The sequence below is a fragment of the Alosa alosa genome, chromosome 22, assembly GCF_017589495.1.
Source record: "Alosa alosa isolate M-15738 ecotype Scorff River chromosome 22, AALO_Geno_1.1, whole genome shotgun sequence".
In the NCBI taxonomy this organism is placed as follows: Eukaryota; Metazoa; Chordata; class Actinopteri; order Clupeiformes; family Clupeidae; genus Alosa; species Alosa alosa.
In genome coordinates, this window is record NC_063210.1 from 24710049 (window position 1) to 24735207 (window position 25159).

At 42.7% G+C, this 25159-nt stretch overlaps 2 protein-coding genes across 2 annotated transcripts; both read right to left on the reverse strand.

The window, feature by feature from the left end:
* Nucleotides 1–12876: 12876 nt before the first annotated feature.
* On the reverse strand, nucleotides 12877–18847 carry LOC125287414 (sesquipedalian-1-like). The gene is made up of 4 exons (XM_048233252.1): nucleotides 17011–18847; nucleotides 16513–16610; nucleotides 15429–15732; nucleotides 12877–15016 (listed from the first exon to the last, which is right to left on the reverse strand). Exons 2-4 carry the CDS (start codon nucleotides 16591–16593, stop codon nucleotides 14601–14603), a joined length of 801 nt encoding a protein of 266 aa, XP_048089209.1. The 5' UTR covers nucleotides 16594–16610; nucleotides 17011–18847; the 3' UTR covers nucleotides 12877–14600.
* Nucleotides 18848–18992: 145 nt separating this feature from the next.
* Nucleotides 18993–24877, reverse strand: LOC125287190 (zinc finger protein 853-like). The gene is made up of 4 exons (XM_048232753.1): nucleotides 24310–24877; nucleotides 23051–23934; nucleotides 21056–21269; nucleotides 18993–20837 (listed from the first exon to the last, which is right to left on the reverse strand). Exons 1-4 carry the CDS (start codon nucleotides 24497–24499, stop codon nucleotides 19786–19788), a joined length of 2340 nt encoding a protein of 779 aa, XP_048088710.1. The 5' UTR covers nucleotides 24500–24877; the 3' UTR covers nucleotides 18993–19785.
* Between the last annotated feature and the right edge of the window lie 282 nt (nucleotides 24878–25159).

The following is a 25159-nucleotide window of genomic DNA, read 5'->3' on the forward strand; positions in this document are numbered from 1 at the left end:
GCCAGGTGTGGTACTGGTTGCCAGGTTGCTAAGCCAGTAGGTGTGGTACTGGTTGCCCCCCTGCTCTGCCCCTGGTGTGGTGGATGTAAGCCCTTGCTAGTTCAGCCCTGGACTTCACTCTCTCCACTTCTCCCCTTCTCTCCACACAGAATTACAGACATTGTTGCAGCTCTTCTGCGGGGGCAGTTCGCTGGGTCTGGATCTTCTTTGCGCACTGCATGCAGTAATTCTCCTCATGAAGTGCCCCTCACCGTTGGCTGTGCCTATGCCTGTGTGTGCATGCGTGTGAGTAAGAACCTGGGCTAAGGGCACACATAGTCTGTCAGCCTCATTCCTCCTCCAGGACCGGTAACTGTTTGGTCCATTTACCCCTCTATCGGTTTTTGATTTGTACTATCTCTGCTGATAATCTCTGCTGATTTGTATTATTTCTGCTGATTATCTCTGCTGATTTGTATTGTCTCTGCTGATTATCTCTGCTGATTTGTATTATCTCTGCTGATTTGTATTATCTCTGCTGATTTGTATTGTCTCTGAACAAGCACAATGTTGCTGATGATGTCAATGTTCCCACACATGCATGCATGCACACACAGAAGCAAACACACCCCCCACACACATACACGCACACACAAACAGACACACATACACACACATGTTCACCCACTCACTCTCTCACACACACACACGCACACACACCCAGTTCATGTTGTCATGTTGCCACTTGTGCATGTGAACCACCAGTGTTCGCACACATATGCATTCACGCACATACAGAAAGACTCACACACACACACACACACACACACACATTTTGTAGATGTTCTAATAAGGTTCTGTTTACAATATATGTTCTACTAAATTGTACTTTTTGTCATGGTATTGGTATTTAAGAGCAGTTATAACTGTCCGGTCAAATTTGACCGCAAACAGTATATTAAGGGGGGTAGCAACAAACAGTGTTTAAAGGTTAAAAATCTCACTGCACGCAATTGGATAACACTAGATCATGTTTAGTCTAAATTATTTCGGACTTCGACGCAATCGGATAACACTACAACCAATGTGTAATGTCCTCCAACGTTGCAGCGCTGTCTTCATCAGTTTAGCTGGTTTCCTGGAATGTTGGGGTAAAAGTAACGTGCATCATTGCTCATTGCCAGAGTGTCTCGCAGAGGCAATTCCATTGTGCTCTCATGACAACTCTGGATTTCCAGGGTACAAAAAATATACTTTAAAAGAGTCAGAATCTACAAGAATGAAAGCAATGGTACGGTTAAAGACCATTCATTAAAGATTAAAGAGGATCAGAGTGATTATCAATCAAGAATTAAAGAGAACATAAAATTGGTTAATACAAGCATTATAAATGTTCCTTGATATAGGCCTTATTCACAAATACATATACTGTACATAAATTATATGTTAATAGACAAAGCATGTTCCTATAAGTAAAGAAGTGTTACCTTCTGATCATGAAGCTGCTATACTTTCAGAAATACATTCTCCTCCTGCTGCAACTCTCTGTCCCTTGGCCTGGCATATGCCATCTGCTCTACTATGCTGGCAGCTAGCTAACCCCTGGGCCTGGCATGTGCCATCTGCTCACTAGCTAACCCCTCACCTCTTTGCTTCACAATGCCAGGTACTTCTGAATGTACTAGATGTGTTATGCTCGCACATTCTGTGCCATACGCCTCTAAGTTGCCAATCACAGCAGTGAAGCAGCTCTTACCGGCACTATGGTTTTAAAGAAAACATTTTTCCATAAAGTAATGGTGTCACTCGTTTTCGTGATACACTGACATACAAAATGGAAAATGGAGGGAAAGAAAAGATTTTAAGAGGCAAAATATAACTCCGCTTTAAAACCTAACTAGTCATGGATAATTGTACAGTCAGATGAATACAAAACGGGGCAAGAATGAGTTGCTCTTTACTGGCTGATTAAATGACTAACACTATGCTGGTGAGTGGGGGCTGCCGTGGCCTACTGGTTAACGCTTCTGACTTAACCAGAGGGTTGCCGGTTTGAACCCCGACCAGTAGGCGCAGCTGAAGTGCCGAGCAAGGCACCTAACCCCTCACTGCTCCCCAAGCGCCGCTGTTGTTGCAGGCAGCTCACTGCGCCGGGATTAGTGTGTGCTTCACCTCACTGTGTGTTCACTGTGTGCTGAGTGTGTTTCACTAATTCACGGATTGGGATAAATGCAGAGACCAAATTTCCCTCACAGGATCAAAAGAGTATATAGCCTATTCTACATTTACTTACTATACCTCAAACACTGCTGATGAGCTTGCCTCAAATAATGTGCTGATGAGCTTGCCTCAAATAATGTGTCTGAAGTGTCTGAAACGCTATCGTCATGGTCGGGTCTTGAATCCGAGCTGTTGGAGTGGCAAACTGACTATTTAACCTCTAGGCCACCGAGGCTGAGACTCTATTGCACAGCAAGATGAGTTCAAATTAACTCAATTGCAGAGCAAGAAGAGTTCAAATTAACTCAATTGCAGAGCAAGATGAGTTCAAATTAATTTATTCAGGATAAACAAATGTCCAAAGCTCAGATGATCAAATGAAAATTTTGTGAAAATGAAATATTTTTTTTTTGCTTTTTTTTTTTAAAGAATTAAAGTCAAACAGCAAATCAGAGTGAAGAGTACAGAGTTAAATCCAGGGTAGAAGGACAGACAAACCAAGTGCAAAATCCAAAGAGATACCTTAAGCAGTTCATGTCAAAACAGAGACAAAATCCAGCAAGGCCGTATAATCAGTAGGCTTATGACTTTAGAAACACAGGGAGTTACAAAGACACAGCAAAGAGACAGCCAAGGACCAGGGTTCCTGAGAGACATGTGACCACAGACAAGGACGTGCAGGTTAATTGGATAACAAGAGGATTGGGTAACAAGTGACTAGCTAGAGACAAGTTGAAACACATCCTTCCATTGAGCATTATTTAGATGGGAGCCAAACCATTTACAATTGTATATGGCTAAAAGTTGAAGATGAGAAAAGTGTTGGGCTTTTTAATCCCAAAATAATGTTTGATTGTGAATATTCATGAGTAGAATGGTCTCTCCAGACGTGTAATACAACAGGACATATGAGCTTCCAAAGATAAACACATGAAGAAATACCTTGCCTCTGTTAAGAACTATGCAGTTTTTAAGCTTAATTTACCTTAACTTAACAGCTTCAGAGTCAATGGAATGGTTATATGACTTTTTCCAGGTTGAATGGTGGCCGTCTAGCTTCCCCCTTGCATCTGTGAGCAGAAAAAAAAGCCTTGCAACTTTGGTCCGGTGAGCCGCCGGCCTCAGAGTCAGAATGTATCGCGTTCTTGGGATGTAACAAATTGCTTTTTGCATTACGCACATACACATCAGGCCGGCTAGAACAAGGTAGCGATGGAGTTTCTCAGACATTCGTCATGGCAGAGCTGGTGTAAAGAAGAGAAGAGAGTAAAGCATTGTCAGAGGAACAGGGAAAGCCAGAAACGGCAGACTGACCGAGCGAGGACTGTTGTAAAATCTACTCTGAAGCTGTAGTGGGAGCTCTGTATAGAAAGCTGCGAGCAAAAAGTGAGCAAACTAATTACCAAAACTGTAGTTGTATCATGTTTTTTTTTTTTTTTTCTGGACGTGTTTTTTTCCTTTCAATTATTGAAGACCATTCATCTTGGTGAGATGATAAAGGACCACATGTATAAGCTGTGATAACACACCTGCACATTCAAATGAAGGCTAAAAGTCCCTGCCAGCCTAGTTATACACTGCCAGCCCAGCATCAACAGTCTATCACAAGACCTCCACTTTCCTTTGGGAGGTGCTAGTAGTGGGACAGTTGGTAAGTGTTCCTTTAGTCTTCTGTAATAAACTCCGGGTTCGCTAACTACGTTGTATAGCCCTGGTCAGGCAAATTTGTGCCAGAAATTAGCAAATTAAAATGCATCTCAAACATATCTCCATCATGTTATTAACCAAAATGCATCATTGTTATTGACAAGCCAGTAGTTGGCTTGGAAATAAGGCAAATGTGTGGCTTAGTAGACCACTTCTTACCTGGGCAAATACTGAGAAATGAGTACATTCTGTTGTCAGTAGTAGACTCAACTACTACGATGATTTCTATTCTGGTCTTCGTGACAAAATGATAAATAAGGGTTACATTTACAATGCAGCAGCATGTAAGCATTAGACCAGAAAGATAGCCCACATTCACAGTTTTAAAGTCCATTCACTGGTTGCCTGTTCACTTTTTAATTTTTTATTTATGTTGTCGTGTACTACTATTTCATTTTACTGTGTAGTTTGCATATGCTTAATTTATAGATATAATAATTCTGATAATTATAATCTGATATGATCACAATCATTTTAAACTTTTGTTTGATGTATTGCTTTTGCTATTATTCTCTGATTACAGCATGATTACTTCTATTTAGTTCATTTATATTTTTTCTTCTTCTAACTTTTGTCTTTCCTGACCATGATACACTCTTCCCTAATAGGTCAAACAAGGCCTCAAGGCATCAGTCACAATTACCTGGCAACATATGGCTATGGTATGGTTTGTTGTAATGTAGTTGGCTATCTACTAATGTGTTATGTCTCTATCAACAGCAAAATAAATGAATAAAAATACACCACACATTGCTTTGAATGACTTTTTATTGAGTGTTATAAAACAATAAATAAATGAATGCATAATTATGAATGAATTAATTAATGATTTGAATGTTGAAATAAAACCACACATGCACACCTAATACAACTCGATCCCATTACGGTACCTAGTTTTCTAATATCTATGCTACAAATCCCACACTGACTGGGGACAAAAGGTTTTCAGCAAACAAAAGGATCAGACAGTACAATCTAAGAGAAGCAAATATTTGAAGCACTTCAGTGACTTGCAGACATCAAAAAACTTTATCTATAAGATAACAGTATATTCAAATTTGATTGCGATTCATCCAGCATTGTGAGTGTGTGAAATATTTATATTGCTTTCAATAATTAGACCATGTTTAAGAAGTAGAATGTTACATGTTGCAGTCATCAATTGTATTTATTTATTTTTTGTTTTGCAGAAAAGGTAGATTACTGCTACGAGCTGGCTATTGGACATGCAGTATTTGAAACACTTGAGATTCTTAGGGGAGGGAAAAAGAAAAGACATCCTCTCTAGAGTAAGGAACATCCAATAGCATAAATATATATAGTTACATCCAATAGCATACATATATATAGTTACATCCAATAGCATAAATATATATAGTTACATCCAATAGCATAAATATATATAGTGGCCGGAACATTGAAAACATCAGTTATCATCCAATAGCATAAATATATATAGTGGCCGGAACATTGAAAACATCAGTTATCATCCAATAGCATAAATATATATAGTTACATCCAATAGCATAAATATATATAGTTACATCCAATAGCATAAATATATATAGTGGCCGGAACATTGAAAACATCAGTTATCATCCAATAGCATAAATATATATAGTGGCCGGAACATTGAAAACATCAGTTATCATCCAATAGCATAAATATATATAGTGGCCGGAACATTGAAAACATCAGTTATCATCCAATAGCATAAATATATATAGTGGCCGGAGTAGAGCAACATGCCATGGTTTGAATATATAACCTGACTCTCGCCAGATGAATTTCGTTCCGCCTAGCTCCACTCATCCATCTGGGATCGATCCATTGGAGTGGTGCTTCAGAAGGCTGGGCCTTATTAAAAAATCCTTGCATATGATTGGATAAGCCACTTGTCCATCTATTGACGTGCTACTTCAACCACTCACATTGAAGCCAACCCGTGACGCTGAGAACAGTCTCACAGTCGCTTCTGGGCTATGTCACATCTATGAAACTCCCGCCCTGCGTCCTGATTGGCTCTACCATAAAATCTGGTGCCGAAATCTCAACGGAAGCGATCCCAGATGGATGTGAGTGGAGCTAGGCGGAGCTAGGCGGAACGATATTCGTCTGGCGAGAGTCAGGTTAGTGAATATAGATAGTAAAATAAAAATATAAACAATGAAATAATAATGACGTCTCAAAATCAAACATGTACTAATATCTCAATATCTGCCTGAGGGAGGAGCAGTGCTACAGATTTCTTATTATTATTTGTATTTGCAGCTCAATGAGGGGCTTGATTAATGCATTAAAGGACAAAATTAAAGGAGTATTCTGGTGATTTACATAGATCTCCGTTTCTTAAGGTCAGTTACCGAGTACGGTGTCGGTATGAATTTCTTTAAAAAAAAAATTAAAAAATAGATACTACCTAGCTCGAGTTGCTGCAGCCAACAGCTACAGCCAGGCAGCTACAGTCAGCCCAGCGCTCTTGTTGGTCTTCTGAGAAAAAGTTGTTCTTCATAATCCTCAAGAGTCAACACTCTTCCCTGTTGAGAGAGTTGGACTGGGAAAGATGACCCATCATTTCAGCCCCTTCAGAGCATGGGAAGACCATAAACATGACCAGGGGTGTCGGACTGGGGGTAAAACCACTACTGATTATAGGGGCCCAAGGGGAGAGAGGGCCCTTGAAAAGTCTGGAATATATTTTATTTTACCTAGATATTTTCATTTCCTAATTAAATTTCATAACATGGGGGCCCATCAGGACTGCCTATGCAGGGCCCCAGGGTCAAGCACACAGGAGCAAGAGGCATTTTGTGATTCATTCATTTCTGAAACACAGCTTGATGTTCTTTAGACTCCCCAGATACGCCAGGTAGACAACAGGCATGAGGTTGCTCGCTATTGTGGCAGAAATATAACTGGGAATGACCACATTACAAAATAACTCTGTGTCTCACTCATATCCATTAACTGGTACACCACTAGCACAAGCAGCGGAGGACAGTAGTACACTGCTGTCATGACGAGGCTGTTCATTATTGTCTGCATAGCTCTCTGTTTCTGCGGGTGGACGTCACTCCTACCCGAAGGATCTGGCTTTCTCAGAGCACAGATGATCGAGATGTCACAGAAGGCGATGACTGCAGCTGAAAGGCCAAGTGACAGGAAGGTCACTATGGCTAAAAAACTAACGGACACGAATGCGTTCCCATAAACGAGTGTGATTAACCAGACCAGTACATAGAGCACCAGTCTGTATCTCCCGTTCTTCATTTTCATGTACGTGATGGAGTGAACCACAGCCATGTAGCAGTCCGCACACATGCAGGTCATGAACAGAGGCATGCCACACAGGGTGAAACAGTAAAAGAACAGACATCCAGACTGTACGAGTTCATCACGCCAGACAAAAAAATTGAGTACATTAGCAATTAGATGCAGGTTGAAAAGTAAGTCCATGACGGTGAGGTTAAGCATGTCAACATTGTTAGATGTGGACGAGCCGCTGCGCTGCCTCTGAACGAGCACCCACAGAAGCCACACGCTGGCAGGAACACCCACACATGCACAGGGCACAATTAAGCACAATTTAAAAATGTAAGTATGGCTAGTATGCAGACAGAATGTACAATAATTAACATCTAAGTTGTGAGTCTGACTTACTTGAAAAAAGGTTTTCTGACACTTTTTGGTTCTGAAGTGTGACCCAGTGGAGATCTTCTGGTTCACTATAGGTGCTTGGCTGGCAATATATTATTTTAGGCTTCATTTGAATGCGCAGGTGTGTTATTACAACCAACACAAACGTGGCATCATCTCATCTCACAAAGGCAAATTTCCATCACCCTTTCACAGAGATGGTGGTGGTTAATGATCTGAATATGGAAAACGATAAAGTCTTCATTTATTTACTGCTTAATTTAAGTGCAGCATTCCATTCACTTGACCACAATATCCTTGAGCTCTCAGCTCATGTCTCTGTCTAGCAGAGACTACTTTGTCCTCCTTGATTACAAGTCCTTGGCTAATGCCACCACGATGGAAAGGGCTCCAGGAAACCAGCGGTCAAATCTCAAGAATGTTTTTTTAAATTCAGTTTAATTAGCAACATTTTCTAAATATATTACCATTACCTTTTTTCACAATATATTGATCTCCAGTAGGGAAAATTCAGTGTGATGCTTTAGCACAAGGAAATGTAGTTAACAAGAAGCAAGCCTAGGCCTACTTGCAGGGCTGGAGTGGGGCCACTTTTCAGCACTGGAGTTTCAGGCCCAAGACCGGCCCACTTTTTTAGTGGTGGTGGAAATTGGATAAATAAGGCAACCAATATTCCACTATGATAGGTTGATAAGTTAACAAAAACAGGAAGGAAGAAATAAAGCATTTCAAATATATCCCACAATTCCACTAAGAGGCATATTGAACTACTGTATTGTTTACATGTTTTTTCTGCATGGGTCTTTGCAAACAAGGCATATAGGTTGATCATGTAGCCTACTGCTGTCATATAGCGTACTGTTCTTTCTTACATAAAATAACTTTAATTCATGGTTAACTAATTTCGGGCTCATCATTTTCAGCGGGGGACTGGCTGATCTGCTGCTCAGAGGCTACTTTTGTTATAAGGCCTAGGCTACTGCATACACAGATGACAGAGACTTGCAATATTTGCAAAGTCTATGAATTGCTATATTGGATGATCCAAAAAGGCTAATATTTTAATTAATTTAATATGTCGCTTGCGAATAGGTTGACAACGCTACAACGTCCAGTATTAGTCCAATAATTACGCCACTGTGCGCCGCATGGCTATCTCTCTTTACCAGTTGCCATTTTATTGTCCTCTTCAAAAAAAATCTGGAAGCTTGACACATTTGGCAGCATTTCCCTCCAATACTTTTCGTCTTTTTTACCTTTTCAGTCCCTCATGGCCTCTTGGTACCATCCATCCTCCCTGACGCTTATCACCACGGTAGGGCCGGCCCGGCTGGTATCTGAGAAAACTTTTTAGGAAAGACGGGCTATATGGACCCAACCAATTAACTCTTGTTGGGAGGGGAGAACAACCCATGCAGAGGCTGCGGTGTTAGGCATACAATGCGAACGTGTGTAGCCAACTTTAAGAGAAGATAGATTAACGTGGCAAATGTCAATATTTTTCCCTCGACCGGCCCAAAAGTGAAGCGGCCCACCGGGAATTCTCCCGATTACCCACTCCGGGCCTGCCTACTTGCTTCCAGGGTCAGAGTTCATGTGAGTCTATGGTGTTCCCTGGGATGCCTACCAAGTGTCACCAAGCACCCTTGACATTGGAACAGTGAGATTCGATGACATAACATACTTGAGAAAGCAGTCTTGAAGGATCCGTCAACTTTGAGGAACAGCCTTAGTCTCACCACATGGAAATACCCCCTCATCTTAAGGGGGGCCATTCTATATGATACCCACCAGGGTGTATACGCATACCCTCCTCTGGATACCTCAATCTGAATAGCCTATAGGGAAACTGTACACTGTAGAATCATCACTCGTGCACTCGTCATGCACTATACTATATTCACCTATACATTCTACCAGCACGTCAGGCCATTGGGCAGCCGTGGCCTACTGGTTAGCACTTCAGACTTGTGACCGGAGGGTTGCCAGTTCAAACCCCGACTGAGCAAGGCACCTAACCCCTCACTGCTCCCTGAGCGCCACTGTTGATGCAGGCAGCTCACTGCGCTGGGATTAGTGTGTGCTTCATCTCACTGTGTGAACGCTGTGTGTGTGTTTCACTAATTCACGGATTGGGATAAATGCAGAGACCAAATTTCCCTCACGGGATCAAAAGAGTATATATACTTATACTTACAAGCAATACAGACACAGTGTCAGATTAAGCAAACTAGACACACAAAGCAGAGAACATTATACAAATCCTTTAGATTAATTTAAGGGAGGGGGTCCTTGAAGCCATACTCCTTAAAGAAAGCATCAGTAGAGTTAATCACAATGTTTTAGTTTCCAAACACATACTGCCTTATCAAGCAAGTCATTTTTGTGTGTTTATTTTACTGCAGTTGCCTTGAGTCTTAGGCTACTGTACCACGTAGGATCTGGCTGCGAGTTTTGCTCTTGTCTGTGTGACAAGGTGATATCACCTAATTACTTCGGCAACCAAGTGAAGTCACGTGAGTTAATGGCCAATCTCGTAGCACGCTACCCTTTAAATGCTTCCTGCACTTTCTTTGTGCATCTTGATCGCTTCCCTGCCTTTTGTCTTGTTCCCTGTATCCCCACCTACCCTCGGACATGCCTTCCTGCTCTCCTGGTTCTCTTGCGAGTCCCTGGGTGTTTGTTTCCACTGCCTTGGGCACAGTTCGGCGAGTTGACTTAACAACACGGAGTAGCCAATAGCCATATTGAACACCGTGGATTGCCTGGGTGTGACTGTCACTGCTGTTTTGCCTGTGGTTTTATTTGATTAACGTATTTTCATTTGTTTGTTCTTTTGTTGCTTGTGTGTTTGTGGCTTATCGTGGGTCTCCGTCTCGCTCCCTTTCGTCTGCGCTGCTGATTGTAGGCCTGGGAGGGGGCGTGAGTGTCTGTGAGGCGGTGTGTGAGCCTTCGAGGATATTGTGCGTCCTTATTTTCCCTCTCTATTTCTTGTGCTCGGGCAACTGGTATAGCTAGCTTAATACGGGTACATTTTACAGACTGAAATCGGTAGAGCAACTAATTTGTGGACTCGATGCTGTATGGTGGTGGGGTTAGTCAGCAGGGGTACCCCCTTCACGCGTTAGTGTGTTCATTCTAATTGCACCTGAAACACATATAGCACCTAGTTTGCAGTGTCAGATTCGCTGTGAGAGAGCACCGGGTGATAACTGCACTTTTGGGAGCCCATAAGGTGAGTATACCCCTCCCATCAGCGTCGGTCATCCACATTAACGTTGTTTAAGACCTCCCGTCAATAAATGGGAGTTGCTTGTACCATCTGTTGTAGAAAATAAATTATATATTTTTATAAACTGTAGTAGGCCTATCTTAATGGTTGTTTGCTTTTCAGCTTCAGTCCTCAAATTTAAATAAAATATATTTATTTAAATTGCAGACCACGTCTCTGTCTTATCTATAAGAACTGTGAGGTAGCTCTGTTATTTAGTGTGACTGGGTGTAAACTGATTTGGGGCATTGTGCTCCGGTCACATCTGCATTAACTCTTTGTGATCAACCCTCTGCCTCGGAGTCTGCTTTTGGGTCCACGGTCTTTACCTGGCCTCACCAGGCCTAACGGTTTCGATATCATTATATGCAGATAAAACGTTAATGGGCAGTGACGGACTGGCCGTCTAGATTTTGGGAACATGCCGCTTGTTAAGTGGCTGCTCGGAGAGCTGCTTAAGTAGCCTTCTATTAGCATGGTGCAACACAGGCAGACCTATTTATTTACACACAGGCTCTAGTAAACATTTCCCAATGTCATCCATCAGAATTATCATGTTGTGTGTCATTGCAAATGCCAGGGACGTTTTTTGATCCCATTCCGTCACTGTTTATGGGCATATAACAACTTTATGTAGTGACAATAGGAGTTACAGACACAACCCTTAAACAGCTGCTGCAGAAAATGTGTCCATTTACACAAATATCGTCCAAAATGAAAATAGATACTTCATACAGTAAAACTTTTGGTTACACTTTGCTTGACAGTATCGACATAAGAGTGACATGACACTGTCATGAACGTGTCATAAACAAGTCATAAACGTTTATGACGTAACTTAAGTGACATTCGTTTTTTGCCAAACTATATAACCCTATATATAGTTGATATTTGTTAGGTTTAGGGTTAGAGTTGGGGATAGGGTTAGGGGATAGGATTATAGGGTTCATGTGTCATGACAGTGTCATGTATTCATGACAGTGTCATGTCACTCTTATGTCCATACTGTCAAATAAAGCGTTACCAACTTTTTTCTCTTCTGGCCTTTTTCATGCCTTTAATGACAGGACAGTAGAGAATGACATGAAGTGAGTGGCAGAGAGAGAGCCGGGGTGGGATCTGAAGAGGGCCATGGGGCGGGAATCAAACCCGGGTCGCCAGCGTACGGTGCAGGTGCCCCAGCCCGTCGCGCCACGGCCGGGGCCTTTTTTTTCTCTCTTCTGGAGATATAGTATAATGTAACTGTATTCCATGGAACCACTGCACAGCTTTCTATACATTGAAAAGACTGGCTTCACCGGCCACAGAGCTACCATTAATGTGCCAGGCCAAAGGGGAGGGAGCATCACTATGTAAACGGCCATCTCTGATCACAGTGAAAAAGAAAAAAGAAAATAACTTAGTGCTATAAGTTTATTTTTGATGTTCAGGAGGATTTAGCACCGTTGTGAATATACCAAGGTGTGGAGCGCGTTAGTCTGGTTTTTTTTTTACATTTTGGCCCATATTTTGACCATCGGACATTTATAATCCGTAACAACAAGAGGGGTCTAATTTGACACAGATATGCTGTCATTTAGGACTATGTGCTTTTTAATCATTCACATCCTATTAGGCAGTAGCTCACAGCACCTGACAGGGTGCTATGGGTATTCCTCCCACAGTATCCCCCATTCCTCAACCCAATTGAGGATTTGTTTTGGTGGAAGGTGTACAATCGCCGACCACTTACACAGATGACTTAAGGCCACACACTACTCACAAGAAGTTAAGGATATCTGCGCTTTTGGGTGAAATAAAGGCACATTAAGTTCAGCTGTAAAGGTTGTAGTGGATTTTAGGTTCATCCTGAATTTTCACCCGAAAGCCGAACATCCCTGACTTTTTGTGAGTAGTGTATATGCGGCGTGAGAGGACATCACAACAGAGTCCTGCTGTAGAGGAGGCATTCAACACTTAAGTACTCTATATATTTCCAACACTGGTTTGCGTCAGGAACGTCAGGATGTATAGAAAGATTTACCTTTACAGTAAATCTGGCCTACAGTGGCCATTTGTCCTTTGCACAATGCGTTAAAAGCCTTTATTTTCTTTATACTGTAACAATGTCAGTGTGTACAAAGTGTAGTACGAACAGTACAGTAAAAACTCTGATTGTGAAACTACGCTTTTAATGGCTTGGCTTGTAAATTTGGATTCAAACACAACTATATGACAGTTAACATAACTCATATACACCAAACAGAATTTCAGGATTATAAATATGCATCTAATAAAATAATAGTCTACATCAAACCATAATTCAGCTATCAAAATTAAATATCATAAAACTAATAAACACATTAACTTGTCTTAAATTAAGGACTTTTTGGTATAACAAAATGTCTACATTCAATCAAAAAATGCCACACAATATTTTAGCAACAACACATGAATGAACTCACTGCATTTAAATAGCACTTTTCAAACTTTTCAAGCACCCAACGTGTTTTACAGTGAATGGTGAACCTCACTAACCACCATAAATGTATAGCACAATGGGTGATGCACAGCAGGCCCTATGCATTTGGGTTAGGCTTCACATGTGGCAAAACATTTTTAAAAACCCACTTTGGCACCTCATGCATCTTGGCAATTCTTTAGCTTATAGTAAAGTTTGCATAGTCACAGAGCCTATTGAAAATGGTCATGAATGGTTCATTATCTGTTCATCAGTCTGTTAGTATGATGTTTATGAATTATGATTACAGTACAGTTTTAATACAAGTGTACTGAAAAACTGAGCTACCTTTGCATCACTTTTCAATATGTCCCAATATGTCTTACTGTACGAACTGCCACTTTAAAAAACGTGTAGTTAAGCTGGCACAGATTTCAGTAGACTGATCCATCAGATCTGGGGCCGAATATAGGCTCTATGCATGACTCCATTTTGGATTTGCTTCCTACTGGGCAATCAACTTCCTGTTTCACTGTACAGGCTATGACAGAAAATAACAGTTTACTGGCCTCTAAGTTTTAATATTGTAGGCTATTGCTAGTTGATCACCATAGCTAAAGTTATGTAACCAGTTCAATGACATAAGTTGCTTGATTAAGCTAAAGAACATTTTAAACTCTTTTCCGTGCTGGAGTGAGTGGCACACATTTTCACAAAGTCGGTCTACATTAGACGCGAGACAAGGTTTTGAAGACAGTGACTATAGAAAAGAGACATATCTGCCAATGTATTAATGTAAACAGGAAGTTGATATGCCAGTACAAGCCAATCCAAAATGGAGTCGTGCATGGAGTGCATTGAATGTTTTAACACTCTGTGAAATTGAAATTGAAAATTGAAATTGAAACAGAGCTTGCTCCGACTGTCTCCCGATGGCACCTGCTACCAGACAACGGCAAGTGAGTCACGGTATGCTGGGTCCCCACTATATCAGACACCAAGATACTCTACTTCTCTCTTCACGTCACAGTACTAAGACATGCAGTGTTGGGACTACAACGTTAAGTGCAATTTAGTGCATATTAAGAACATTACAGTGCCTATGCCATCTGTTGATGTACGCTAATGAAAACAAACAACAACACAAAACAAATGTAAATGTACCATAGCTTAGTTCAGGCCCAATCTGGAAAGACTGTGCATTAATATTAATTCCTTGGTAATACAGATTTTAATTTACAATTACGATTTTAAGTTCTTAAATATTTCAAAAAAATATATGGTATTCTGCTTCTGACATATTATTTTGACGTTATTATTTTGGTATCAGCTCAGATCAATCAAATCACCTTGCACTGAAGCCTCTTCCGGTTTCCTCTTTGACCAATCAGCAATCAGTTCTTTCACTTCCTTCCCGAACTCCTCATGCATTTGCCTAAAGTCCTCCGTGGGGTCTGACCACACCCCCTGAGGCGGGGCGGGGCCATTGATTGGGGCGACCAGCGCGTTCCGTTTGGGCCACAGCTTTGGAGACTTCTTATTGGCTGCCTTGGCGTTGGTGGGTGCGTTCAGGAGCAGCTGCTGCGGAGCACCCAGGTCCACAGAGTCCCTCGCCTCCGGGGCAGGGGGGCTGGTGTAGAAGATGGACCACGGAATGAGGCCTCGAGAGTGGGACTGGGCCAAGCCGTCTCCCCCCAGGCACTGTGGGTCTGCTGGGGTCTCTCCAGCTGCACAAGCAGCCTCTGATGGAGAGAGAGAGGGGGGGGGAGAGAGAGAGAGAGAGAGAGAGAGAGAGAGACATCCTGTGTGAATGCATGCTGCAGGATGTGTGACTGATATCAGTGTTGTTAAATGTTGTGAATGAGTCTCATCATAGCCAGGGACCGTAATTAATCATTTTGATTTGATACAATGCAACCAAAAAAACACAACTGCATATATATAATCCAGACAGAAGAATCTGATATTGTTCAAAGAATGCATACATTTGGCGTGGGTATAGATCATTTGGGTCTTAGCTGTGTAGGATTCAATCATCAATCAATCAGTACACTGGATCTCTACCTTTTCTAAGTCAACTCAATTCATATTTGTCTTTTGTATTCCTAGACATTTAACTTTCTTTATGTTTCTCTTTGGCCTGGTTCTGCTTACCAAGGTATTGCTCCTGCAGGTCCTTCACGAGCAGTGCGAGGTAGCCATGGTTGGCCAACAGTAAGGCTTTAATCCAGCCCTCCAGGCTGGCCTGGTCCTCGGCTGCAAACTTGTACGTGCGCAGGCCCGGCTCGCTGAACACCAGCGAGAAGGCGAACTTCTCCTCGGACTCGCACAGCTGCACGGAGCACCCCTCCAGCACGATGACGCCCGCAACGTCTCGCTCGCTTGGACGCTCCTTGTAGAACAGCAGGTTCCCCTTCAAGATGCACCAGCGCCTCTGATAGGATGTGTTCACCTCACCCTGAGCCAAGGGAGAGCAAATAGACCATGTTTAACTTTGTGTGAGCAACTGTGCAGTGTGCAGTAAAGTACACAAGCCTCCCTCCCGATGCCTTAAGGGACGTGTTAGCCACAGACGCTAGCACCCACGTTAGCAGGCCTGCCCCCCAGGCCAAGGGTTCTGCAAATTCAGCTGTTCAAACTCGGGCAGGTGCAGCGATGAACCGCACAGACGACAACACAAGGCAGGTTACACTTGCAACAAGAGAGAGTCCCTCTTATGGGGGATACAAGAACAAGCACAGCCCTTGAGCCTCCTTTAAAGGCACAGTCCTCAATTACAATCAGTGTAATAACTGTAAGTCGCTTTGGACAACAGAGTTTGGCAAATGGCTGACCATAACCATAACCATAACAATACAAAATGCTTCGGCTATTCTCCTCACAGTCCTTCAGCTGTCCATTCCGAGTGTAGCCTACATCCAATAAATTATGCTATTCCAAATAGACCAAAGTGACTTGGACCACTGACAAATATCACTTCAGTCAACTGACAATGCTGCTTCATGGACCATTGATGGGAGGGTACCCAAATTCCACTTCAAACCTTTCACTAGGTGGGGGACTGTACCTTTAACCCTATTCTAACTAGGGAGGCTTAGTTCAAGCTGCACTGCACTCTACTGTCTGTCCAAAAGCCATTAGTTTGTTCACCCACACTGTTTCAACATTTACATTTCTATCTATGCAAATGATCTGCAATAGGCTACTGTTAGGTGGTTGTGAGTGAGTGTGTGTATACCTTTTTGTACAGATATCCCTCTTTGTCCGTGGATGAACTGCAGGAGAGGTAATGGTTCAAAATCTTCCCATGAATCTTCATAACTCTTTAACTACTGTCTGGAGTTTGAAAACAAAGCATGCACATTTTGATTTTGTTTTACTACTGAATTAAATGAGCAGGTGAATGTTTCTTCCTGATTTCACTCTGAAAATAAAAGGCTTCCTGAACAAATCTGTATAGAACTGCAAGTTCAGACTGAGCAAAATGCCCTGTGTTAGTTCATAACTGCGCCTCATAAACAAGGTTAGTTTTCCTTTCCCACACGCACTGGTCATTAATCATTAATACCGCTTTTATCTGCAGGTCTAAGGTTTGGCCTGCATGCGCGCATACCAAGACATAAGCTGGCGAGGCGTATAGCCCTATATGAACAAATAAGCTACTGACATAGACAGTAGCCTACTAAATGACCTGAAGCCCTGACGGCATGTCAGTAAAGAGCCATTCTTAACATACCTGTTCTGTTCCCCAAAAACAACGATCTCTGCTCTTCTTGTTTTACGCATAGGTTATTGCTGGTCAACCCTCCGCTTCCAAACAATCATTCAAAGCGATGCAAACATTTCCCACGACGGACTTGACGAGGTGGTTAAACCTGGTAGCCTACACGGCAAAACACGAACTGATAACACATAGATACATCTGCAGAACGCCCTACTATGTCAACGGTCTGGAGAGTTTTTACTCGTGGGCTGGGTAAAAAGGGGTGTTGTTAAACGCATACTTCCTGGTGCCAAGGTGAGCACATCCCCCGCGTTAAAAACATATGGTCTTCGAAAACTTCACACAGCTGGTTTCCTTAAACCAAATAGCCATTAGCCAGTGACACCCGCGGTAGCCTAAAACAGTTGTGTTTTTTACGCACGGTAAATTCCAGGAAGCGTAGCTCAAACTCCAGAGATCATTGTCTATTTACGCTATCTCTCCTCAGCACCGACCGCACCGCAAGGGTTTCGCATACTGACTCATACCACCAGTTACGGATAATGACTCAGACTGATCCCGACTGTGATATCGCTTCTGACAGAAACTGGCCCTCGTTGGTAGTTCCACTTTTCATATCCTGTATTTGCTGCTAAACCACAGCGGTCAAGAACGTAAATAATAACACACACACACACACACACACACAAAATGAGGCTATATTTGTAGTGTGGTGTGAATGTGTCTTTTGCATGACACATAAGCGAACTAGAGACAGACAACACTAAGAATTGTTAAGTCTGGACTTAAAATATCTACTTTATGTCTGCTGCATACCATGTACAAACTTATTATATTTACAAGTTATTCCCCAGAGGTGAAATACATACATTACATATTAAAATACATTGTAGTACTAACAAATACATCAGCAACAATGATAAATAAAATCATTTAGCCTTAATGAAACAACCATGAATGAGCTGGCAATGATCAGAACTCACCATGGCTTTTGTCTCTGTTTCTAAGACACATAGGAGAGAAAACACCTCTCAAACACACACACACGACTTGATAAGCAACTGTTCCATACCTTATCTCTCTGTCTCTCCCACCCCTTTTCACTCACTCACTCACTCACACACACACACACTCTCTCTCTCTCTCACACACACACACACACCTCTTGATAAGTCTGATTGTTCATTGGCCTGTTGCATGCCCCCACCCACACACACACACACACACACACAAACAAACACAGAGAGGCTCCAAAATGTAGTTGCCCAAACATTAAACTACGGTCACATTTACAACAATATTGTAATTCTAAAGACATAATGACAGTATATGTTTGAGTAGTATGTTGTATTCTGTTGTACAGATTAAATATTCACAAGTAGGCCTAGATAAAATATAAATTTCTTGAATCTGTAAAGAGAATTAACCACAATCACTTAATTTTCTTTTTGTCATCATGACTTTAAAGTTATGCTACTGTATCAAATCGAGCAGACCTTCAATGACAAAACCATAGATATTAAAGCTACATACCACATTGTCTGTCAAGTTCTAGTGGCATACATGAACGTGGCCGCCATATTACTGGGCGCAAACGCCTTTACTGTCTATGGGCAACACTTGCTGGCAATCAGAGACACCTGTCTGATTTCCAGTCAGAGTCACATGCTCCTCCTTTGGCCTCCAGTAATTGTTGCCCCCACCAAGATGACGATGCTATTTACGTACGATCTGGAGCCCAATATGGGATCTAGCTTTCTAATATCTATGGACAAAACCACACAATGCACCAATGTGGCATAGATGTTGACAGAATGGACATGATAGGTGTGGGGGTTAATAAAAACTCACTGAGTAAACACCAAACAATCAGTAAAACTAAATTATGACCTTGGTTGGTTAGCTTCTTCAACCTGTGCTTTGCCTCGAGAAAAAATTCACATTCATTAAATGCTCAATAATAATAACCTTATAGTCTAGAAAAAAAGCAACAGTCATCTCCCAATTAATTTATTTTCACATTCGTTACAGCCAATGATCCAGATCAACTCCCATTCACTGATCAGTCAGTTCAGTATCCATGTCTCAAATTGTGTTCAAAATCTTCACTTTTTCACTTTATTGTGAGAAACCTCTATATACAGTATAGAGTACACCATTTAATTAAATAGTTAAGATTTCATAGAGTCTGGTAGAGTGGTTACGTGCACCTCCCACCTGTATTTAGGCCACGTGCAGGCCAAAATATACTACAAGGTAAAACAACAGAGAATGTCCACACAACGGAGTAGCTCCCAAAAATGTAATTAAAAGAAAATACCCTGTCAGGTCAAAACGTTGCTTCTACTTACATTCTGGGAAATACTCTGGTGCGCAAACATTCTCTTTTGTTTTAAATTACAGCGTGTCCTAACAGGACCTGAGCAAACAACGGTCTTGTTGCATTCAATATCATGACCTTATATTGCATCATAATAGTTTATCATTCTAAGTAGCCGAGCAACGCGACGGACAGAAAGGAAAGAGACAAAAACGTTCGCTCAAAACGTTGCTTTGCCTCAAGCTGCACAGCACTGCTTCGTGTCGCGTACGTACAGTCAGGAATTCCAATTGAAAACAATGTAATCAAACAGATTTCACCGCTAAATTTTGCTCACATTGCATCCTGTTAGGACATGCTGTTATAGTGAAGATTTTAAACACATCATCAGATAGGATCAGTGGCGCCCTGAAGCACATGTGCGGATCAGTCCATCTCTCCTGTCCAAAGACGGACGCTGCACCTTCTCAGTTCTGAGTGGGTCTAAGGTCGACCCAGGCCTGCTGGAGTTGGGCCCTCTCCCCGACGTGGATCTTTTGGTGGCGGCGAAGGTTCTCGCCGCGGCTGAAGCTCTTGCCGCACTGTCCACAGTAGTAGGGCTTCTCGCCGGTGTGCACTCGCCTGTGCTTCTTGAGGTCGCCAGCCTGGCTGAAGCAGCGGCCGCATTGTCCGCACGCGTACGGCTTCTCGCCCGTGTGGCAGCGCTCGTGGATACGCAGGTTGCCCAGCCGGCCGAAGGTCTTGCCGCAGACGCCGCACACGTGCGGCTCGTCACGGCGCAGGCCACCCTGACGTTGGCGCCGGATGTCACCGGATAGGCGCGGAGCCCGGCCGAACCCGAGCCCCAGACGTCGGCCCAGGCCCTGCGGTGACTGATGAGGATGAGCCGGGGCTGGCTGGGACGGGGGAACAAACAGGAGGTCGTAGGGCCCAGCAGCACTGTTCAGGGTTCGGTGAGGAGCTGGCTGCTGCCTGGCGCCACTCAGGTCCTCTGTGAGGCCGAAGGTGCCCAATGGCGCCTCCTGCTGGCCGATGGGGGACTTTGGCGAGACCGGCTCGGTTTTGATGTGCTCCGTCGAAATCGCGTGGGCGTCAGCTAAGGTGTGTTTGCGAGGCGACAGGACACAGTTTGCTGTCGTTGGGGTCAGTGTGGTTACACGGCTCACTGCAACGGCGTCAGCGTCGCTTTTGATGCCGTCGACAACGCAGAGTCTCACAGTGTCTTCAGTGGGGGCAGCCCCTTCGCCGCTTGAGGTCCTGTCGTGGTCAGTTAACATCAGTTGCACTCTCACGGCACACTCTGTGAGCGCCTCTGCCGAGAGCTTCTGCTCTTCCTCTGGCCTTTCCTCCACGGTCTGTTCGCGCTGTGCATCGCCCACCACTGGCTTCTCATCGTCCGGAGGGCTCTCGAGCTCAAGGCTCACAGGAGAAGACCTAGCTGCATCACAATCTTGCTGCTGCTGCTGTTCCTGAATAATAGCACACTCCAAAACAGAGGCCAGCTGAACCCGTCTCACTGCTGATAGGCAGAATGAAGTCTACAATTATCTTTTTTTTGGCAAATACTGTCATTTAAAGTGTCACAGTTTACAAAAAAAACTCACCGTTTAGACACGAATTTAAGATGTGCATGTGTGTGTGAGTGTGTGAGAGAGAGAGACGGAACTCAAGGAACTGGTCAAGGTGTTGAGTGTGGAAGACTATGTATAAGTAGATTATTCGCTACGCTCTTCTCACCTTCCCTCTCGCTCTCCAGCCTTCCCAGGGCGTCGTGCAACCTCTGCCGGAGTCTCTCGTTCTCCCGCTGAGTGCGGGCGGTTTTCTCTTGATACTCCGACACCGTCTCCCGCACGAGCTCCAGAACTTCATGCACGGCCACCGTGAGTAACTTGGACACTCGAGCATTAAGTCGATCAATTTTCGACACTCTGTATGATATATAAATTAACAACTGTATACATATGCTTAGGAGGCGTAATCAAAAAGATCTATCGTAAAATACCGGTTTAGGCTACTGTGTTTAATGTGAACACTGAATGCTTCAATACAGCTTGTTTTCTTAGCTAAATGACTGTTGATGAAATATGGAGGGATTCCAGAGCAAACTACTAAGTCTCACATCACAACTGGTTTTATGCAACTTGCCATTAGCCTACCAGTGACCAAACCATAAACTCGACAGTTTAAATAGCGACGTTACCTTGAATACATCTGATTTCTTTCCATTGTTGTTGTCGTCGCTGACATTCCAGTATCCTTTTCCTGTCACGTTTTTAGGTCTATAAATTCTACTGGTTACATACAAAACAAATATAAAATATATTTTAGATGGTTCTCCAGCTTATCAACGAGCCAAGGAGAGTTAACGTTACGTTATTAATAGTTGTCTGCTGCTTCATTAGCTAGCAGGCCAACTAGCTTCCAAGCTTACTTGCAAGAGTAACTTAAGCCATGTGGGCTTATAAGATGACAGGGTCAGCAAACATGCATCTCTGAAAGTGAAATATTGCCATTTGACATTTACGTAACAAGTCTAAATCAGTAGTTTCAAAACAACTGTATCCCTGATTCGGTATAACAACTACGCTGTTCCTCATCAGGGTTTGTTTGTACTAAGGAATTACTTCCGGCCATAATAGCACTTCTGTCATAATAAGAGTCGTTGTTTATTGTACGCCCTTCATAACAACTATATGATAGACTGTATAATAAACTGCAAAGGAACTTTTGTTTGAACTAAGGAGGGGGGTTGCTATTAATTATTACTTAAAACGTGTGTTTGGTTACTATAACGGGATATTCGACGTCTTCAGAATACTAAACATATCAGAAGTGCCTTATGTTGAGTTACTCCAATCTAGATTTTTTGACGTTAATCACTCATATTGCTATTGTCTATCCAAAGTAAGATGCCGGTTTCAAAGTTAACTGATGGTCAAATCAACCAAAACTCTGATATTGATTGTACCTCCAAATGGTCTGTGACGTAAGCTTGTGTGAAGGAAAGAATAAAATGGCTCTAAAGCATTCAGTTCTTATTCCGTCAAATTTGTGGTCTAGCAGTACAAGGTAAATAACCTGGACAATTAGGTTTGCACATTTAGTGGTTTTTGGAAATATGAAGCAAAACTGCATTTAATTTATTCAGATGTTTTTTCTCCAGAAATCCAATGCAACCACTGCATGCCACATCAGATATTTTGGTCTAATTGACAAATTGTATACCATTAATACCACAATTTAAGGTAACACTCTAAACAACTAAATGTTTAAAAAGTTTTTTATGTAAGTGTTTCAACATTATAACATTCTACAGCCAATGACAACCAACAACAGCCAAACACATGTGGAAATGACATGCCCCAGAAGGACTTATATTACAACATAAATTGGAAACAAACAAAATACATAGTTTAAGTCTTGTGTTTTCAAGCTTTCTTAGGTCCTTAGGTCCGTATCTGTGCATCAGTGGAAAGGATTATAAATAGTGAAAATAACGATAAATAGTAAATTGCCCTTATTTTTGCTGGCTCCTCTGATGTCATTGTCCTACCCCTTTCTCATGTTAAATAAACCCAATAACAACATTGTCTACAAGAATATCTTTTCAAAAAGTCTGTATCAATGTTGAAATTAAAATCCTGATGTTAAATTAGTTAACATCAAGCAAGACGCCTCAGAAGCTGAGGTGGCGGTAGCTGTGGATCCTCTGGTGCGTCTTGAGGTGGATCAACTGTCTGAACTTTTGCCACACTGTTGGCAACCATACGGCCGCTCACCGGTGTGCACACGCTTGTGCTTCTGCAGGTTCCCGGCGAGGCTGAAGCGCCGGCCGCAGTGGCCACACGTGTACGGCTTCTCGCCCGTGTGGCAGCGCTGGTGGATGCGAAGGCCACTCAGCCGACTGAAGATCTTGCCGCACAGCAGGCAGCGGTGGCTCTCCTCTTGGCCAGAGAAACGCCGATGATGTTGCTGCTGCTGCTGCTGCTGTTGCTGTTGCTGCTGTTGCTGCTGCTGGGCCTGATTGAGGGGGAACGACTCCACAAAGGCATTGAATGTGTCAGAATGAATGTAGTGTGGCACTTCTGAAGTATCAGAGCTGTGCTGCAGGAGATCTAACTCCTGGACATCGTTCTGTGCTGCGTTAAGGGCATAATCTGGGGTGGGTTCCTTGTGGTCGTACAGCTGGTGTGAAGGCACGGGTTGCTGGGAGAGGGAATATTCCAGAAGGTCGGGCTCCGCTTTGATGATATTGACGTCGGCTGGCATCCCTTGCTGAGTGAGTGAGGTGGAGTTAGCCAGTGATGAGCGTCCATTGGGAAACACTACACTTTCTGCATGTGCTGAGGTGTCCTTTGAGTTCACAGATTGTGAGTGAGCAGAGCTGTCACTTTCTGTATCCACCACGGTGACACATGAAAGAGCCACTTGCTCAACGCTGATGATGGATTCTACCTTTAACTCCAGATGATTCTTCACTTCATCTGCAGAAGTCGCTCTGGACTCCAGCTCTGGCTTGCCCGATGCCTCAGAGGACGGTAGTTGTTTACATGAGCATTTGGACTGCTCTGATTGGCTGGCCTGCAATGGAGGACGTGCTCTGGACACCCGTGACACTAGAGAAAACAAATACATGGGTCATTCGGTGTGAAATCATCACTTTTGGACCGCATTGGCACAGATTTGAATGAAAATGAATATAATTATGTCATGCGTAATTATAATATTCAAACCTGAATAATAAAAAAAAAAGTTTGGTCTTGGGTTTTCATTTTATAGCAGAGATATCATTGGTTATGGTATACTTTGTTTACTTATACCATGTGCTGTTGTGTTTACCATGTGTTTCTGCTCCTTGTGTCTCTGTCTCCACCTCTCACTACAAATTGTGAGCAGCTGCATAATTCTATCCACTGAATGATATTAGACTATCTAGTAAATGCCAGAGGGTAATATAATGTAGAACTGACAATAATAGCAACAAAACTCACGTTCTCGATCAAACCATTGTTGTAGTCCCTCGAGTTTCTTCCGAAGTCTCTCGTTCTCCCTCTGAGTTCGAGCGGTTTTTTCTTGGTACTCCGACACCGTATCCTTTACCACCTCCAGCACCTCGTGGACTGCTGCGGTCAGCAGTTTAGAAACCCGTGCATTCAGTCTTTCAATCTTGGTCATCTTCATGAAAGGAGGAGTAGGAAACGATACACGACAGGTTATTTAACTTTTCTATTTGTTGTCTGAAAAATTAGTGTCACTGCTGTTCACGATTTTCAGAAGAAATTCCCGGAATTGCACTTCTGACACAAATTAGGCTACATAAAGTTACTGACTGTGATCAGTCAAAGCGAAATTGACTATATACCCATCGCCATCTGATGTCAAACAGGTCCTAAACGCCGTAGCCTACCATAGGCTACGTAAAGAGTTGAATGATTTAAGAGATAATCTTTAAAAACAAAAAAAAACTCTTTAAACTTATATGCCAAAATGTTAATTTCAGCCATGAAGAAACGAGTGAAAATCAATCAATCACGAAATATTCCTGAGCCTTGCACTCGCTTATCATGAATGAATAGTTATTACTTCCGGGTCTTGCACTCTGCGGTAGGTCAGAGCCATTGTACCGAATTTTGGATGCAGTTTCACCAGAGTTCCACTGGGGGCGATGCTTATGAGTTATGCCGTAGCTGGTTAGCCTAAGACATGCTGTAAAACTCTTTAGATACGGATTTTTCCAAACGTCAATGGGACAAATGAATGGGAATCTTACATCCGGCACCTAACCGCGTTTTGGTTGTGGGCGGGACTGTGCAGCTCTATACGGAGTGGCAAGGCTCTCCG